The sequence below is a fragment of the Salvelinus sp. IW2-2015 genome, unplaced genomic scaffold (genome assembly GCF_002910315.2).
Source record: "Salvelinus sp. IW2-2015 unplaced genomic scaffold, ASM291031v2 Un_scaffold1991, whole genome shotgun sequence".
In the NCBI taxonomy this organism is placed as follows: Eukaryota; Metazoa; Chordata; class Actinopteri; order Salmoniformes; family Salmonidae; genus Salvelinus; species Salvelinus sp. IW2-2015.
Window position 1 is genome coordinate 58273 of NW_019943341.1, and position 19902 is coordinate 78174.

General features: G+C 45.0%; 1 protein-coding gene across 1 annotated transcript; it reads left to right on the plus strand.

Annotated features, from left to right (window-relative positions):
* Window positions 1-604: 604 nt before the first annotated feature.
* On the plus strand, window positions 605-19860 carry LOC112072655 (mitochondrial 10-formyltetrahydrofolate dehydrogenase-like). The gene is given in 28 exon segments (XM_070439874.1): window positions 605-785; window positions 3470-3614; window positions 6632-6866; window positions 8204-8369; window positions 8489-8590; window positions 9467-9530; window positions 9533-9555; window positions 9726-9767; window positions 9769-9861; window positions 10113-10133; window positions 10135-10252; window positions 10415-10493; window positions 10724-10875; window positions 11277-11386; window positions 11547-11674; window positions 11881-12031; window positions 13710-13780; window positions 13961-14034; window positions 14037-14065; window positions 14353-14440; window positions 14660-14753; window positions 14844-14943; window positions 15092-15187; window positions 15382-15403; window positions 15406-15546; window positions 17893-17998; window positions 18116-18315; window positions 18559-19860. Coding segments are annotated over 28 exon segments (2754 nt in total). The 5' UTR covers window positions 605-737; the 3' UTR covers window positions 18615-19860.
* The last annotated feature ends 42 nt before the right edge of the window (window positions 19861-19902 follow it).

Below are 19902 nucleotides of genomic sequence, written 5' to 3' on the forward strand. Positions count from 1 at the left end.
ATCGATGGTTTTCCTGAGATGGAAAAGCTGTCCAAACCTGGGCCTGTAGGGAATGGATGAAATTAAATGAATGACTAAACAATCCCAGTTACATATGGTCTGATACTGATGTGTGTGTGTGGTTTTATTATTTTGATAAACATTGAAATAAACTAATACAGATCATTATGTATAAAATGCACCAACCTAAAATACAACATAATGGCTGCTATTTATATCTGATTACAATGTAATTACAATGTAATAGTAGCCTACTCGTCATAACCCATTCAAGAGGGGCGCAAGATGAAGCTAACGCGTTTCTTTTTACATGAATGTCGATCAATGTTGCGTCCTCGTGTCCGAGCCGGTTTCGTGGTCTTTTGATAAAAGGACAACTATATTCCACTGGTAGCACGCATAATTCATGTCGAACAGCAATTCTTACTACAACACCAGGACATTTTTTTTAAATAATTTACCCTAGGCAACAGATAAAACTGTGAAAGACTTGCTGTCAAACGCACCGAAATGTCAAATACATGCGTGCCTCGTTGAAGGAGGTAGTAGGACGCGTGAGCGCGCACGTAGACAGTACCTCGCGCACACGCCGGTTCTCGGGTATAGCTGGCTGTGGCTAGCTCTAATCACTGTCATTGCGAGGCAGGTGTGTGTGTCATCAGGAGCTCCCACACGTCCCCAGACCACGTTGGACTAATTCTGTTGTATTTTAATTTGTGTTAATTAATACAGCCATCATGTTGTGGACAGCGAACCGAATCATTAGGAAATTCTCTACCAGCTCTGTAAGTAACATTGTTTATGTTGCATCAGCTATACCCTCTGTGTGTCCCCCTGCCTTCCAATTTGTCACTATGGAGAATCCTGATTGCTTGCCAGCTGATTCACACGATGTTATCATTGTTGTTCTGGTGCATGAATATCTATCAGGTTAAAATTGAGTCATCTTCATATGTTACAATCAATGAATGACTCGGTCTCAGATCTGTCAATGCCTGGGTGTGCACAGGACACACTCAGAGTAGCCTACAATCTAATCAAAATATGATGCATGCTTGACAGTTCTCTATTTTGATACCTGATATGCAGCATTATTAAAGTTATTACTATAAAGGCGAATGTATATTATGTACAATCTATTTTAACAACCATACAAAGAAAGGCATGTCTTTGTCAATTGCCACGTTATGCACGCTTCTCCATCGCTGCACGAATTATTTCCACTGTACGGTTCGTGGGGAGTTGCATCAGCTGAACGAGAGAGACCACAGACAGCTGAGCAGAGCGGCTTAGCAACACACTATCCAGAAGTCTACATACCCGCAACGAACTGCCTATAATTCGACTGACATTAGCAAGGAAAATGGACTGCTAAGATATGGTTTTGTAGGTGTTGTGTAAACAACACCGGCCCCTATCAAACTGCTACTGTAGGTGGTTACAATGTAACGCCAGAAATGTATCTCTTATCATGGCCGTTTTAGCCGGTTGATAGGTAGTCAGTGCTGGAAAAGTATAGCCTACCATGCCTGTCTGTGTGTAAGCCTTCACGGGAGCTGTTTACATTAGGCTATAAAAATTGAATAACACATTGTCTTAACATGTATTATGTTGTTATTACACATGAACCTCTGTAGATTTACTTTATTCCTAGTCTATTTCGGGCATAGGAAACTTGAAACTTTCCATTTTCACATGAACTTCCAGACAGACACACTGATTGGAGTAGCCATTTGAACTTACTTGAGCATTCATTCTAGTTGGTGGAGGAGGTTGTGCTCTCTGTAGCCAATAGCATTTCAGACCACTCTCTCCCAGAGGACCACGATTTATTGCCCATTGGGCCAGTCTGGCTGCCAGAAACAAAACAAAAACTTGCCAATGGAGAGGGAAAGAGTAGCATAAATGCTTTTCAACGTTACAAAATGTCTATGTATACTCAACACGAGGGATGTTAGAAGTGAAACTGAATATTGGTCATGGACATGAGTATGGTCCAATTGAAAGTTGGAGTTTGTCTCAAATCAAATTTATTTTATATAGCCCTTCGTACATCAGCTAATATCTCGAAGTGCTGTACAGAAACCCAGCCTAAAACCCCAAACAGCAAGCAATGCCAGGTGTAGAAGCACGGTGGCTAGGAAAACTCCCTAGAAGGCCAAAACCTAGGAGAACCCTAGAGAGGAACCAGGCTATGAGGGGTGCCAGTCCTCTTCTGGCTGTGCCGGGTGGAGATTATAACAGAACATGGCCAAGATGTTCAAATGTTCATAAATGACCAGCATGGTCAAATAATAATAATGAAGTTATGAGGTGTAGCAAGTCAGCACCTCAGGAGTAAATGTCGTTGGCTTTTCATAGCCGATCATTAAGAGTATCTCTACGCTCCTGCGGTCTCTAGAGAGTTGAAAACAGCAGGTCTGGGACAGGTAGACGTCCGGGTGGACAGGTCAGGGTTCCATAGCCGCAGGCAGAACAGTTGAAACTGGAACAGCAGCAAGGCCAGGTGGACTGGTGACAGCAAGGAGTCATCATGCCGGGTAGTCCTGACGCATGTGTAGGGCTCAGGTCCTCCGAGAGAGAGAAAAGAAGAGAGAAGGAGAGATTAGAGAGAGCATACTTAAATTCACACAGGACACCGGATAAGACAGGAGAAGTACTCCAGTATAACAAACTGACCCTAGCCCCGACACATAAACTACTGCAGCATAATACTAGGGCTGAGACAGGAGGGGTCAGGAGACACTGTGGCCCCATCCGATGATACCCCCGGACAGGGGCAAACAGGAAGGATAATAACCCCACCCACTTTGCCAAAGCACAGCCCCGCACACTAGAGGGATATCTTCAACCACCAACTTACAATCCTGAGACAAGGCCGAGTATAGCCCACAAAGATCTCCGCACGGCACAAACCAAGGGGGGCGCCAACCCAGACAGGAAGATCACGTCAGTGACTCAACCCACTCAAGTGACGCACCCCTCCTAGGGACGGCATGAAAGAGCACAGTAAGCCAGTGACTCAGCCCTGTAATAGGTTAAGGCAGAGAATCCCAGTGGAGAGAGGGAACCGGCCAGGCAGAGACAGCAAGGGCGGTTCGTTGCTCCAGGCCTTTCTGTTCACCTTCACACTCCTGGGCCAGACTACACTCAATCAATATGACCTACTGAAGAAGATAAGTCTTCAGTAAAGACTTAAGGTTGGAGACCCGAGTCTGCGTCTCTCACATGGGTAGGCAGACCATTCCATAAAAAYGGAGATCTATAGGAGAAAGCCCTGCCTCCAGCTGTTTGCTTAGAAATTCTAGGGACAAGTATTCAGTATTTGGTCATATTGGTTCAAAGGAGGAATATGAGGAAAAACGATCTTAAAACCCACCAGTACAGTATAGGCTATTCTTGTTGTGTGTGAGAAATAGTTTTTACCACTCTAACTCACATGCTCTTTCTTCTCTCCTGTTTCCTCCAGAATTATTACCAAAATAAGCTGAGACTGGCTCTGATTGGCCAGAGCCTGTTTGGACAGGAAGTGTACACAAACCTACGGAAGCAGGGCCATAAGGTGGTGGGCGTGTTCACTGTGCCAGATAGGGATGGCAAGGCAGACCCTCTGGGTAAGTATTGACACGCTGGTGATGACTGGAGGGGGAGTCTCTCTCATGACTCAGTGAATGAATATTGCAGAAAAGCATTTATGGAAGTGGCATGCTTGCATCCTCACCAGAGCATGGCCACCTCTTTACATTGTTACCATCTGCATGGCCTCAGTCATGATCCAGTCCGTCCTCTCCCAGACTCCCACGGTCTAACTGAGTTAGTGGAGTTTGTGTAAATGATTACTCCCAGTCACTTTTCTAAATGAGACGTAATGGCTTCAGTGGTGTCCCTGATGATCTGTCAGCGAGGGAGGTAGATCCGTGTTGACTCTGTAAGGCTTCTGTACAAAGACCTTTATGCCCAGCGTTAGCCCTGGGACTGTGGGCCCATTGATTTAGTAGGGAGAGGCCCTGAGTCGACCCAGAGGAGCAGCAGTGAGGTGAAAAGTCTGCCGCCATCTGTCGCCGCGGCTGGTTTGATGTGATGCACATTATTTTACCCAGCAGGCATCAGCTGAGACGGCAAGGGTCCCTGTACTGTGCTTCTCCCCCTTTCTCTTTCTTCATTCTATCTCTGCTTTGCTCTATCCTCTCTCTCTATAGAGAGAATAACTGACTAGATGGGACATTATCCTTTGTTTAACGCCACTGCGTCCTTGCTAGGCAAACAAACAACCACACACAGGGGAGATACACACCCCTGACCAAACCCTGTTAGTCCCTATTACCCTGATTTAGTCTAGCTTCAGTTCAGCCTGACTGCAGCAGAAGAGGCTGGTGGGAGAAGCTATAGGAGGACAGGCTCATTGTAATGACTGGAACGGTATCAAACACAGCAAACATATTGAAACCACATGTTTGACTCTGTTCCATTTATTCCATTCCAACCATTACAATGACCCTGTTCTCCTATAGCTATTTCCACCATTCTCCTCTGCTCTGCAGTGAAGTTAAACAGCAGCCCACTGAGTTCTTGGCACAGGATGGAGAGGTTTGTACCTTTTGGCCAGGGAAACAGATCTCTATGTTATTACGATTYTTAGCCATCCCTGTAAAAATAACATTCCCCTATGAGTTCCCATGATCTGGCAGAGGACCTCTGGTCCAGAGACATGTCAGGGTCTGAATTGCTGGACACAGGTACTGTAAAGGAAACCTTGTTGCACGATATGGTCAGACATTTGAATAAAACATTGTTTCACATTTGATTTGCCGGTTATTCTGGGGCAAAGTATTTACCAAGCAGATGGTTAGATTGTGGGTATTTTTTGCCTACTGTTTTAAGTGTTTACTTGACAATGTAATGATGATGTAATGTCACATCTATAGACCCATTTCCCGCTTCATGAAAAGTTGCACGCACAGTCATCAGAAACCTCTTTGTTTACCTAGCAGTGGATACGATCCCATGCAACTTCAGCGCGTACAAGTTAACAAACACGGAATCAGATGGTTATCGTCTACAGCATCGCAGATGTCATGATTACCTAGCAAGCTAGCAAGTCAAGGTAAAATATGAACAATAGAGTTAGATAAAGCCAGAAGAATAATGTGCTATAGCCACCAGTCCTGCATGTTTTCATGGTCAACATTCACTTCCTGTTAAGTAGTGGCAACGTCCCGACATCAGCTTTAGCTATCCTGCTACAGAGATTTTTGATGTCAGGATGCCCGCGCATCACTCCAATGTAACGTTGAATGGTAAACAGAAAATGTCTCTATTAGCCTAACCGTCTGCGAGTCAAACAGTCTCTAACACTTAGCTTATTGCCATGACATAAAGCATGGCCTTCTAGTACTATGAGGCTACTACCATGTTTAGCACCCAGATTAGGACAGCTGGCTGGATGAGGCCAACAACTCCATGTGTCCAGGCCTTTACCACACACACACACACCGACGCATGCACACACCCTGAGATGGACCGTGTGCCCCCGGGCCAGCTCCCTGTCCAGTCCCACCCCTCCCATCAGCGTTTGTGTGGAATTTAATTTGTGTGGAGCAGGTGGGGCCAAAGTGTGGGTTTCATGTGACCCTATCCCTAATAGGGTAATGGAGCAGGCTGTGTCCTGGAACTGGTTGGAACTGGGGAAGACCGGAACCACCACGCACACCAGGGTTGGGGTCAATTCGGAATTTCTGAATTTAATTTGATTCAAACAGTGAATTTGAATTGAATTTGAATTGGCCACACACCACAGGAAGGATAATTTGATTTGAATTTAATTCAAAGCAATTCAAAGCAATTCAACTGAGACGTGAAATATGAAAGTGTCATTCATATGAGAAGTCTTTTATCAACAGGATATGCTACTTATTAATGCAAAGAATTCACATACCATTTCAAATATTAGTTTGATTATAACTCAAAGATGTCAAACAGTATTTTTCATTGTCATGAGACGCTAGATTGTTCCCTTCCATACTGCAGTGTTTGATCTAATGCAATGTATTTTTTTCTGATATTTAAAAACACTAAGCAAATTATGAATTATTATAGACAACTCACAACAATGTCTTAGAATATATCCAGACCATTAATTATTTTAAATTGTTTTAGGAGAATGTTTCAACCTTATGGTAGTGGTAACCATACATGATATCAAAATAAACATTACTGTGGTGATGTGTAGAATAAATAATCCATTTGAATTTCATTTAATTAAATTCTACTTCCTTTCATTCAAATTCTATTCAAATTCTGCTTCATGTGGGGTGTGGCCAAATCAAATTCAATAATTTAATTGAAATGAAAGAGCAATTTGGAACTCAATTCAGAATTGACCCCAACCCTGACGCACACCCAGATCACACAGATAACGGTCACACAGATAAACTGAGATACACACTCACATACTGTATACTGTACAAAAGGAAAAACTAGTCTAAACTAACAGAGAGAAAATATAGAGATGTTGTAATGTTCTATCATTCCTGTCTTCCTGACTATTTTTATGATCACCTATCAATTTACAAGATAGATAAAGAATTCAATATTTGTCAAAGTCATCAAATCCCTGTTACTACCCCCCCAGCGGTAGTGGCGGAGAAGGACGGGACGCCGGTCTTTAAGTTCCCGCGGTGGCGTGTCAAAGGGAAGCCCATCCCAGAAGTAGTGGAGGCCTACAAGGCGGTGGGGGCGGAGCTCAACGTCATGCCCTTCTGCTCCCAGTTCATCCCCATGAACGTGATCGACCACCCGGCCCACGGCTCCATCATCTACCACCCCTCCATCCTGCCCCTGCACCGCGGGGCCTCCGCCATCAACTGGTGAGGGAGAAGAAAGGGTTTTAAGATAGTGAGAGGATTAAGGTTTATAGGCGTGTGTGGTGGGGTAGGTGGGTATGTGTGTGTGTCTGTCTGTCTGTCTGTCTGTCTGTCTGTCTGTCTGTCTGTCTGTCTGTCTGTCTGTCTGTCTGTCTGTCTGTCTGTCTGTCTGTCACGAAGGTCAAGGGTTAGCCTGTTAAGGGGTGTGTGGGTGAGCCAGGCCTAAACTGACCACCAGAGAAGACAGACAGAATAACAAGTGTGCTTGACTCTTGAAATAGGCCTACGCAGGATCACTGCTGTAGACACTATGACCCTATGGAGACAGTCAAGTGCAGAGGCACATGTGATCATTTCAGCTGTTGTCAATACGTAATCGTGACCAGTGTAAAGTCTTTAGTGTGTGCCTTGCCCATATAGTTAAACACCTGCTGGAGAGCTGAGCAGGAGTGAGAGGTGCTATCTAACTAGTCTAGTTTGGGGATGAACTGTTTGTAATGTGTTTGGCTGAGTACAGTTTGTCTTATCTTTTTCCTACCCTTATCTATTCTCGGTTCCTGTTATCCGTGTTGGGTGTGTGTGTGCGTCTCTGTGTGTGAACAGCTATGTGGATTTAGCCAATATTTGACACTGATCTGTGTCTGATGAGCTTTGTGATTGACATAAATTAACTGAAAACCTGCACACACACAGTTATGTTAACATTATTGCACTTTTCACGTAGCCTACTTTTTTCCAGCTAATAGCTTAATCACCGATTTAGCAGCATTATTAACTAAGTGTTCAAATCCTGTTGCTGCTGGAGTATTTTGCTATGACAATACTGGTCAAAAAATGTGTCACAGTTTAGTTCCTGGTTTTATGCATGAACCGATTCCATGAGTGACCTGCTCCATATGGTTCCTATGTATGACCCTGTTTCTGTGTACATCCCAGTTCCTATGTATGACCCTGTTTCTGTGTACATCCCAGTTCCTATGTATGACCCTGTTTCTGTGGACATCCCAGTTCCTATGTTATGGACCCTGTTTCTGTGTACATCCCAGTTCCTATGTATGACCCTGGCTTTCTGTGTACATCCCAGTTCCTAGTATGAGACCCTGTTTCTGTGTACATCCCAGTCCTATGTATGACCCTGTTTCTGTGTACATCCCAGTCCTATGATAACCCTGTTTCATTGTACATCCCAGTTCCTATGTATGACCCTGTTTCTGTGTACATCCCAGTTCCTATGTATGACCCTGTTTCTGTGTAAATCCCAGTTCCTATGTATGACCGTGGTTCTATGCATGACGTTGGTTCTGTGTCTGACCTGGTTCTGTGTCCTGTGTCCTCCTTAGGACGCTGATCGAGGGAGATAAGAAGGCTGGGTTCTCCATCTTCTGGGCTGATGACGGTCTGGACACGGGTCCCATTCTGCTCCAGAGAGAGTGTCCTGTGGAACCCAACGACACAGTGGACTCCCTCTACAATCGCTTCCTCTTTCCAGAGGGCATCAAGGCCATGGTAACCGTAGCAACGCACCATCATCGGATCACAGTCAGGATAAAACATATCACAGTCCCACTGCTTTAACACGTAACACACTGACATTGCTTGGGGGCTGGTGTATTCTTGTGGTGCAGGTGGAGTCAGTGCAGCTGATCGCTGATGGGAAGGCCCCACGCGTCCCCCAGACAGAGGAGGGGGCCAGCTACGAGGGTATCCAGAAGAAAGTCCAATCCAAGGTGAGATACTGAATGTGGGTGTGAAACATCAACAGCGAGAGATACTGCCCACAGCGTCACCTGGTTAAGGCTGTTTGTAGGGAATGAAGGAAACTAAGTCAAATATCATGTTAGGAAATAACCATTCAAATCTTTTCTGTCCTGTCACTTTTTTGCCCAAATGATTGTTTTCTCCTGAAAACTGTTAGGGTAGTTTTGATGTTGCTCAATTTGTAGCCATTTCATTTCACAATACGTCCGTTCATTACTCAGTTTGGAAAGTCCTGTTTAGCAGAGGGTGATGTACTAGGGCCAGAATGGGATGAGGGGTTGTCTAAGGAGGGGGTATGGTTTGACGGGGTGGGGGGAGTGTTAACTTACTAGAGCCTACTGTCAGGATGGTGTATTGGAGGCGAAGTCAGGTGCAGGAGAGCAGAGTGTAATGAACAGGCACACTCTTATTATAGTTCCAAAAACGAGAGCACTACATGAATCAAACTCGCCTCAAAAAACGGAACATAAAAGTAAAGCGCGTAAACTAACACCACATAACATGAACAATTACACACAAAACATGATGGGAAACAGAGGGTTAAGTAGCTAATTGGGGAAATGAAACCAGGTGTGTATGAAACAGACAAGACAAATGGATATACGGAAAATGTAGTGGTGATGGCTAGAAAGCGGTGACGTCGATCGCCGAACGCCGCCCGAACAAGGAGAGGGGCTGACTTCGGCAGAAGTCGTGACAACCTACAGCACTGGCGAGTGGGGGGGGTATTTTTAAGGTCCTCGTCTAAGTGTTGCATGATAAGCAGCAACTGTTTGGCCTCCCCCTGATTCCTAGAAAAGGAAGATTTTCTTCCTCACCCTCTCCATCTTCTTTCTCTCCTCCAGGTCAACCTCGCCCAGCCGGCAGAGGCTATCCACAACTGGATCCGCGGCCACGACAAAGTCCCCGGGGCTGGACGGTCATTGATGGTCAGGTGCGTTCCCTAAAACACCACACTCGCACACACACACAATTACATTTACAGTGTGTGTATGAACTGTACGTAGTGTTCAATGTTCTGTTTCTGTATTACTGTGTGTGGTGTGTGTGTGTCTGTCTCATTGTCAGTATGTCAATCGAACCCGTGTATCTCTCCCTCCTTAGACTGTGACTGTGTACGGGTCATCCATGCTGGGAGAGTCGGTTGCCAGCCGGTCAGCCCCTGGAGATAGAGGGGGCGTCCCAAGCCGGTGTCGTCACCAAGAACGGCTTGGTTCTGGACGGGTCAGATAGCAAAGCGGTGAGTCTCGAAAATGAGATCAATGGGAAATGAACAAAGATACAGCCAAGTGTCTAGTGGCAACCCTGTTGGCTTATTTACCTGTGCTGTAACATGGAGCACTATATCTATCAACTTCCGATGGCTTCTAATGTTCATTTTGTGAATGATTTCTCCAGTTAGTCATTAAGACATAGCTCAGGCCTAACCTATGTGTTGTCTCTCCTCCTTCTCCCTCTCCTCACCCTCTTCCTCCTCTGGTTCCTCCACAGCTGATGGTGAAGAACCTGCAGTTTTGAGGATGGGAAGATGATCTCTGCTGCTAAGTACTTCTCTTCAGGAGACACCGCCAGCGTGGAGCTGACTGATGACGAGAAGAAGATGGCAGAGGAGATACGAGACGTTTCTCATTGTATCTCTGAAGCTTCCACATAGCCATGTGTGACAGTTTGACACTACTACAACAGAATCTGTTACTTAGTATACCACCATGTTGCCAATGCATGATTCAGATAGAAGTCTGTTCAGGTAGCGCCACTGATTCAGTGTGTGTCGCTCCAGGACATCTGGAAAGGCATTCTGAGCAACGTTGCTTGCCATCGAGGAACCACAGACTTCTTCAAGTCAGGAGCTGCTTCTATGGACGTGGTCAGGTGAGTGTATGCTTTCACTGGCATTGACCTGGTTTTAACCCTTCATTTCCCTCACTTGACCTAGAGTTTATTCGTTATGTATTTTATTAACAGTGATCACAGCTTTTGATTATCAGGGTGACTTTTGTGACCCTAGTTGACCCCATTTACCTGAGTGACATATAATCCTATGACCTGACGTAACCTCACTATGACCTAAAAACTCTGCTATAACCCCATCTTCTCCCCAGGCTGGTGGAGGAGATCAAGCAGAAGTGTGCAGGGTTGCAGCTGCAGAATGAGGACGTGTACATGGCCACCACCTTCCAGGACTTCATCCAGATGTTTGTGAGAAGGGTGAGGGGAGAGGACCAGGAGGAGGAGATGGTCATCGACTATGTGAGTCAGACAAACAACTGCCTGGTCCCAGATCAGTTTGTGCTGTCTTGCCAACTCCTATGGTCAGTTGTGCAACAATGATCATAGGAGTTGGCAAAGGCACCACAATTAATGACCATAGGAGTTGGCAATACAGGACAAACTGACTGGGACCAGGTAGTCATACAGAGCACAGATGGTGTTATTATTGATGATGAGAAACAGTATGTTTCCCACTCACTTTCCACTTATATTTCCAAGTGTTTATATCACACATATACACATGTTTTGAGACACGGTTGGATCTGTATATTATCGATCGTGTATAATGAACGTGATGAATATTGAATGATTATATCTCGGTCCCACCATTTGTGGTTCCCTGTGGTTCACAGACTATAAGCCAAGCGACGAGTTTATGACGAGACAAATCGACTATCGACGTGAAGATGCCTTGGCAGTGTTTCATCAATGGCAAGTTTGAGGACGCAGAGAACGGCAAGACCGCCGATACCATCAACCCTGCCGATGGCTCTGTGAGTTAGTAATGCTAAACAGATACGCCTGAACACACACACACACCCTACTATTTCTCATCGATCATACTTAGATATACACTCTCACATACACACTGACATACATACTCGTGGACATTATTGTATTGAGAGGTCATTAAATGTTAACCCTTTTCCCTAGGTGATCTGTAAGGTAGCCTACGCGTCAGTGGGAGATGTGGACCGGGCGGTAGCAGCAGCCAAAGAGGCCTTTGAGGTTGGCCCCTGGGGCAGGATGAACCCTAGAGATCGTGGCACCCTGCTGTACAAGTGAGCACCAAGCCTACAGCGCCTCCTAGAGGCCTGGTGGAGATCTGCCTCGACTCATTATGGAGTATAGTTACTATCAGGGAACTTGTTTATATAGTGCAGATTTATATCCATTTATACAACAATAATATATTTTGAGGACAAAGACTGCCAGTGGACCCTTGAACCTACCTCCATCTCTCTTGTTGACCTCCCCTCCCTACCAGGCTGGCTGACCTTATGGAGGAGCACCAGGAGGAGTTAGCCACCATAGAGTCCATAGACTCTGGAGCTGTCTATACCCTGGCCCTGAAGACCCACGTAGGCATGTCCATCCAGACCTTCCGCTACTTTGCCGGCTGGTGCGACAAGATCCAGGTACAGTTTCACCTGCATGGACCAGATATGTGAAATAAACTCAGCAAAAAAAGAAACGTCCCTTTTTCAGGACCCTGTCTTTCAGAGATAATTCGTAAAAATCCAAATAACTTCACAAATCTTAATTGTAAAGGGTTTAAACACTGTTTCCCATGCTTGTTCAATGAACCATAAACAATTAATGAACATGCACCTGTGGAACGGTCGTTAAGACACTAACAGCTTACAGACAATAGGCAATTAAGGTCACAGTTCTGAAAACTTAGGACACTAGAGAGGCCTTTCTACTGACTCTGAAAAACACCAAAATAAAGATGCCCAGGGTCCCTGCTCATCTGTGTCAACGTGCCTTAGGCATGATGCAAGGAGGCATGAGGACTCCAGATGTGTGCAAGGGCAAAGAATTGCAGTGTCCGTACTGTGAGACGCCTAAGACAGAGCTACAGGGAGACAGGACGGACAGCTGATCGTCCTCGCAGTGACAGACCACGTGTAACAACACCTGCACAGGATCGGTACATCCGAACATCACACCTGCGGGACAGGTACAGGATGGCAACAACAACTGTCCGAATTACACCAGGAATGCACAATCCCTCCATCAGTGCTCAGACTGTCCGCAATAGGCTGAGAGGGGCTGGACTGAGGGCTTGTAGGCCTGTTGTAAGGCAGGTCCTCACCAGACATCTCCGGCAACAACGTTGCCTTTGGGCACAAACCCACCGTCGCTGGACCAGACAGGACTGGCAAAAGGGCTCTTCACTGACGAGTCGTGGTTTTGTCTCACCAGGGGTGATGGTTGGATTCGCGTTTATGGTCGAAGGAATGAGCGTTACATCGAGGCCTGTACTCTGGAGCGGGATCGATTTGGAGGTGGAGGGTCCGTCATGGTCTGGGGCGGTGCGTCACAGCATCATCGGACTGAGCTTGTTGTCATTGCAGGCAATCTCAACGCTGTGCGTTACAGGAAAGACATCCTCCTCCCTCATGTGGTACCCTTCCTGCAGGCTCATCCTGACATGACCCTCCAGCATGACAATGCCACCAGCCATACTGCTCGTTCTGTGCGTGATTTCCTGCAAGACAGGAATGTCAGTGTTCTTCCATGGCCAGCAAAGAGCCCGGATCTCAATCCCATTGAGCACGTCTGGGACCTGTTGGATCGGTCTGGGACCGAGGGCTAGGGCCATTCCCCCCAGAAATGTCTGGGAACTTGCAGGTGCCTTGGTGGAAGAGTGGGGTAACATCTCACAGCAAGAACTGGTAAATCTGGTGCAGTCCATGAGGAGAGTACGGCAGTACTTAATGCAGCTGGTGGCCACCCCAGATATTGACTTACTTTTGATTTGAGCCCCCCTTTGTTCAGGGACACATTATTCAATGTCTGTGGAACTTGTTCAGTTTATGTCTCAGTTGTTGAATTTTGTTATGTTCATACAAATATTACACATGTTAAGTTTGCTGAAAATAAAACGCAGTTGACAGTGAAAGGACGTTTCTTTTTTTGTTTGGAGGGTTTTATAAAGATGTTGCAGGGTTTTGTATGATGAAACTGCTCCACTTCTTTTTCATTCACATGTCCCTGTTTGCCAAATCCTGACCTAGTTATCTAGATATTCTTCAGTGATTAGTAGTCTATGCATATCTTATCATGTCTATTATATCATGTCTGCTACAGGGCAAGACGATACCCATCAACCAGGCCAGGCCCAATCGCAATCTGACCTTCACCAAGAAGGAACCTCTGGGGTAAGGGGTCAGAGTTCACATACAACTCTACCAGGAAATATCAATATGGATTTAGATATGAACATGATTCATGAGTAGTGGTTTTAGTATGAGTATTGGTTGTAGTAACCACTGCATTTGGCTGACCTGAGGCACCCGCTCATGGTGAGTGTTGTGTGTTGTGTGTTTCCTGGGTGCCAGTGTGTGTGCCATCGTCATTCCCTGGAACTACCCACTCATGATGCTGGCATGGAAGAGTGCCGCCTGCCTCGCTGCTGAAACACACTGGTCCTGAAACCTGCACAGGTGAGAAAACATACACCTGCACACGTTACAACAGATTCAGTCGTAGATTTTATACCAGCAGGTAACAACTTATGTAACACGGCAGTCACACACGACTCTACCTGTCACACACAACTCTACCTAACGTAACCTTTCTCTGCAGGCCGACGTGTTAAAATAGCCTCTCTAGCACTGCACATTGCTGAACAAACATATGTGAATATCAGATGTCATTTGATTCACTTGAAGAGTTTCCCCGTGTCCACAGCAAGGAACGTGTTTCACTCGCTCTCTGCTCTCGCCAAAAGGTTACTCCTCTGTCAGCCCTGAAGTTTGCCGAGCTGACTGTGAAGGCTGGCATTCCCAAGGGAGTCATCAACATCGTTCCTGGCTCAGGTAACAGGACACAAGGGAGCAAGAGCTTGTGGGAAGGGAGAGGTTCTCCAGGAGATCTGTGGGTGACTCATTAGGTAAGGTTTTAAATTCTAATCTTTATTTTTCTGTTTCTCTCACTCCATCTACCACCCACTCTCCCCCATCTCTACTACCCTTTCCTCCCTGCGCCCTCTCACACCTTTCTCTCTCTCTACTCCCTATCCCCCATCTCTCTAATAGGTGGGATGGTGGGACAGCGCATGTCTGACCACCCTGACATCCGTAAACTGGGCTTCACAGGCTCCACCCCTATCGGCAAACAGATCATGAAAAGGTACAGTAGGGGGCTGGGACCCCACTTATTCCTGATTGGTTGATATTGAGCTACTTCCTGCTCATGCTCGCGTGTAATTTCCTGTTGCAGCTGTGCGCTGAGTAACCTGAAGAAGGTTTCTCTGGAGCTAGAGGGGAAGTCTCCACTCATCATCTTCAGCGACTGTGACATGGACAAGGCTGTGCGCATGGTGAGAGAGGGAGGGAAAGAGAAAAGAGAGAGAGTAACTAAAGGAGAAGGAAAGAGGAGAGGGACTTCGTACCTGTGTCTTCGAATTTCTTCATTTGACCTGCTCTTATTTTCGTCATATTCCCTCCCCTCCATCTCCCTTTCTACAGGGTATGAGTTCTGTGTTCTTCAACAAAGGAGAGAACTGCATCGCTGCTGGACGCCTGTTCGTGGAGGAGTCCATACATGATGAGTACATCAGGAGAGTGGAGTATCCTGAACCCTCCCACAACAGTCCAAAACACACAATACACTTTTCCTCTTCCTCCCCTTCCTCCGTTTCCTCACCCCCACAACAACTGAGTCTCCGTGTAGCGTAGCTCAAGGGTCTCTCAAGATCCTTTTCCTCGTCATAGCCTTGCATTCCTCTCCTCCGTCTCCCCTCCTCTTCCCCCATCAGGTGGAGGAGATAAAGAAAATGAAGGTGGTGATCCTCTGCACCGCTCCACGGACCACGGGCCCCAGAACCACAAGGCCCACATGGACAAGCTGGTGGAGTACTGTGAGGTGGGCATGAAGGAGGGCGCCACGCTGGTGTACGGGGGCAAGCAGGTGGACAGGCCAGGTAAACACTTTGAAGCAGTGTCTTTTCATACTATAGTATCTTAGTATCACAGTATGCACCATACCAAAGTAGCTATAGTAGAATAACCTGTGTTAAAATCAAGTTGTTTTAGCTGTATACACATACAGTATTTAGCAGATGTTATTGCGGGTGCGAAATGCTTGTGTTCCTAGCTCCAACAGTACAGTAATAATCTAACAATACACACAAATCTAAAAGTAAAGAATGGAATTAAAAAATTAGAAATATTAGCATTGTCAGAGTCCAGAGTGTGTGTGTGTGTGTGTATATATATATATATTATTATATATATATATATATATATATATATATAATATATATATATATATATATATATATATATATAACACAGTGGGGAGAACAAGTATATGATACACTGCCAATTTGGCAGGTTTTCCTACTTACAAAGCATGTAGGGTCTGTAATTTTTATCATAGGTACACTTCAACTGTGAGAGACGGAATCTAAAACAAAAATTCAGAAAATCACATTGTTATGATTTTTAAGTAATTAATTTGCATTTTATTGCATGACATAAGTATTTGATACATCAGAAAAGCAGAACTTAATATTTGGTACAGAAACCTTTGTATGCAATTACAGAGATCATACGTTTCCTGTAGTTCTTGACCAGGTTTGCCCACACTGCAGCAGGGATTTTGGCCCACTCCTCCATATAGACCTTCTCCAGATCCTTCAGGTTTCGGGGCTGTCGCTGGGCAATACAGACTTTCAGCTCCCTCCAAAGATTGTCTATTGGGTTCAGGTCTGGAGACTGGCTAGGCCACTCCAGGACCTTGAGATGCTTCTTACGGAGCCACTCCTTAGTTGCCCTGGCTGTGTGTTTCTACCTTCAAACTCAGTGCCTCTTTGCTTGACATCATGGGAAAATCAAAAGAAATTAGCCAAGACCTCAGAAAAAAAATTGTAGACCTCCACAAGTCTGGTTCATCTTTGGGAGCAATTTCCAAACGCCTGAAGGTACCACGTTCATCTGTACAAACAATAGTACGCAAGTATAAACACCATGGGGCCACACAGCCATCATACCGCTCAGGAAGGAGACGCGTTCTGTGTCCTAGAGATGAACGTACTTTGGTGCGGAAAGTGCAAATCAATCTCAGAACTACAGCAAAGGACCTTGTGAAGATGCTGGAGGAAACAGGTACAAAAGTATCTATATCCACRGTAAAAGGAGTCCTATATCGACAACCTGAAAGGCCGCTCAGCAAGGAAGAAGCCACTGCTCCAAAACCGCCATAAAAAAGCCAGACTATGGTTTGCAACTGCACACGGGGACAAAGATTGTACTTTTTGGAAAAATATCCTCTGGTATGATGAAACAAAAATAGAACTGTTTGGCCATAATGACCATTGTTATGTTGGGAGGAAAACGGGGGAGGCTTGCAAGCCGAAGAACACCATCCCAACCGCAACGCACGGGGGTGGCAGCATCATGTTGGACATGTGCACTTCACAAAATAGATGGCATCATGAGGCAGGAAAATTATGTGGATATATTGAAGAAACATCTCAAGACATCAGTCAGGAAGTTAAAGCTTGGTYGCAAATGGATCTTCCAAATTGACAATGACCCCAAGCATACTTCCAAAGTTGTGGCAAAATGGCTTAAGGACAACAAAGTCAAGGTATTGGAGCGGCCATCATAAAGCCCTGACCTCAATCCTGTAGAAAATTTGTGGGCAGAACTGAAAAAGCGTGTGCGAGCAAGGAGGCCTACAAACCTGACTCAGTTACACCAGCTCTGTCAGGAGGAATGGCCCAAATTCACCCAACTTATTGTGGAAAGCTTGTGGAAGGCTACCCAAAACGTTTGACCCAAGTTAAACAATTTAAAGGCAATGCTACCAAATACTAATTGAGTATATGTAAACTTCTGACCCACTGGGAATGTGATGAAAGAAATAAAAGCTGACATAAATCATTCTCTCTACTATTATTCTGACATTTCACATTCTTAAAATAAAGTGGTGATCCTAACTGACCTAAGACAGGGAATTTTACTCGGATTAAATGTCAGGAATTGTGAAAAACTGAGTTTAAATGTATTTGGCTAAGGTGTATGTAAACTTCCGACTTCAACTGTATATGATGGGATGTATAGACATTGTGGACCGTATGTGGATATAATATGTAGTATATACGTAGGATAAAATAGTATATGTACCGCTGAATAGTTAGTAACATAAGACTGGTTAGTGAATACTGACAGTACAACACAATTGGAGGCCACTGTAATGCAATGTTTCAGCCAACCACCATCATAATCATCTCTAACTACACTGTGATGTGGTTTCCCTCCAGGGTTCTTCATGGAGCCTACACTGTTCACAGATGTGGAGGATCACATGTTCATCGCCAAAGAGGAGTCCTTTGGCCCCATCATGGTGGTGTCCAAGTTCAAAGACGGGTACGTCTCCTCAGTCTTTAGAGAGACAACCGTTCTTCATCACAGACCCAAGTAATAGAGCTCTTTGTGGTTCCCAACCCTGACCAATGTCTTTTTTTCTCCCCTTCTGACCTTCAGTGACATAGATGGCGTGCTAAACAGAGCCAACGACACCGAGTTCGGCCTGGCGTCCGGCGTGTTCACTCGTGACATCAACAAGGCCATGTACGTGAGTGAGAGGCTGGACGCCGGGACTGTGTTCGTCAATACTTACAACAAGACCGACGTGGCCTCGCCGTTCGGCGGTTTCAAACAGTCCGGCTTCGGCAAAGACCTTGGTGAGTCTGGGGTTAATCATGTAATCATTTAGGCAAGGGGTTTCATGTTGGACACTCATATTGGAATGGGGATCATATCATATACTGATTTTTGTTGGTGGTCTGTCATAAATAGACCTAGATTTCCATTGCCTACCTTTCTTTTTCTTGAAACACAGTTCAAAGAAAATGGGCCTAGGAGCTTTGAATAGCCTTGCTTGATTTGAGTTTGACCGTTGAACTGTGCTTCTGTTCTGTCGGCAGGAGAGGATGCTCTTAACGAATACCTCAGGACCAAAGCAGTGACTGTGGAGTACTAAGGCAGCCAGCCTCTCCTAATAAACTGTAACAACGACTGATCAATCAATCCACCTGATCACGACTCTCCAGTCAGTCTCAATCAGGAGTCCAGCTGGCTTTGCCAACAGCAGGTGTGTGAGAGAGGAGACCTTTGATGTGTATCTTACCCTCTGCCACGTCCTCGTCTCAAGGTGCCTACAGTTTTGAGCATTATGTTCGGGAACTTGCATTACGGACACATCATGGACACAGGCGGTTTTCCACAGTTACAAAAGGGAAAACGCACATATCAAACGCAGAGGTGGATTTCAATATTCCGGAGCCAAGGTGGATTTGACTGGATCAACCCCCCTTTACTTTGAGTTTAAGTTTTCGGTTCCTCCACTCATCAAGAAGGAACGTTTTGCTTTTCAAAAGCAGAGCGCTTCAGGCAATCGCCTCCTGCTCTGTCAGTCACACATTTTATGCGACATTTCATTTTAGCTCAAGCATGCAGGTTCAGATTTGTATGTAATTTCTGTTCAGCAATGTTAGGTGCCACACTTCTATCCACAAGTCCTATAGTTAAATTGTAAATATTTTATAGAAGAAAAACACTGAATAATTGGATATATTTTTGACATTGTATTTGTCAGAAAAGGAGCACTATAGGTTACAACACTAGATAATGCATTCTTAACGCACACCAACCTACCTGCCCGTTTTGGTAAAAAACTGAAAGATGGGGCTAGAGAAATCTTACTACTCTCAAATTCATAGACAGAGCTATGGATGCAAGGATTGACCATCCATGACATCAACATTATAGTTTTAACCATGTTGAGGCTATATAGTCTACTTTGTTTGCAATAAAAAAAAAAGCAAACTTATATTTGGGGTTAGACAGATGAATTAAGGTATATTCAAGAATCAATGGATAAGTCCAACAGTAAATGAACAAACTGCAGCTTGCCCCTTTAAGTCGAGTAAATAATATATACATTTGAACATGGTATTACATAAACGACCTTAGAAAGACTATTGTTGATATACGAATACAACGGCTAACACTAAGAACGTATACGTTCACGATTATCATATTTTCATTGTATGTGCCATTTTAATGAGCATTATGAAAACTGCAGGGAAATCTGGTCTCTATGGAGATGTGGGAGACTCTCCTCCCCCAAACCTTGTGCAAAAACCAGCCCCGATACATACAGTATTGTTTGTCTTCCAGCATAAATGTTGTACAATGGTGAATAAACCTCTTGATTTCTTTCTTCATCCGTTGTCATGGTCTATACTTCCATTTTTCCATTTAACCAT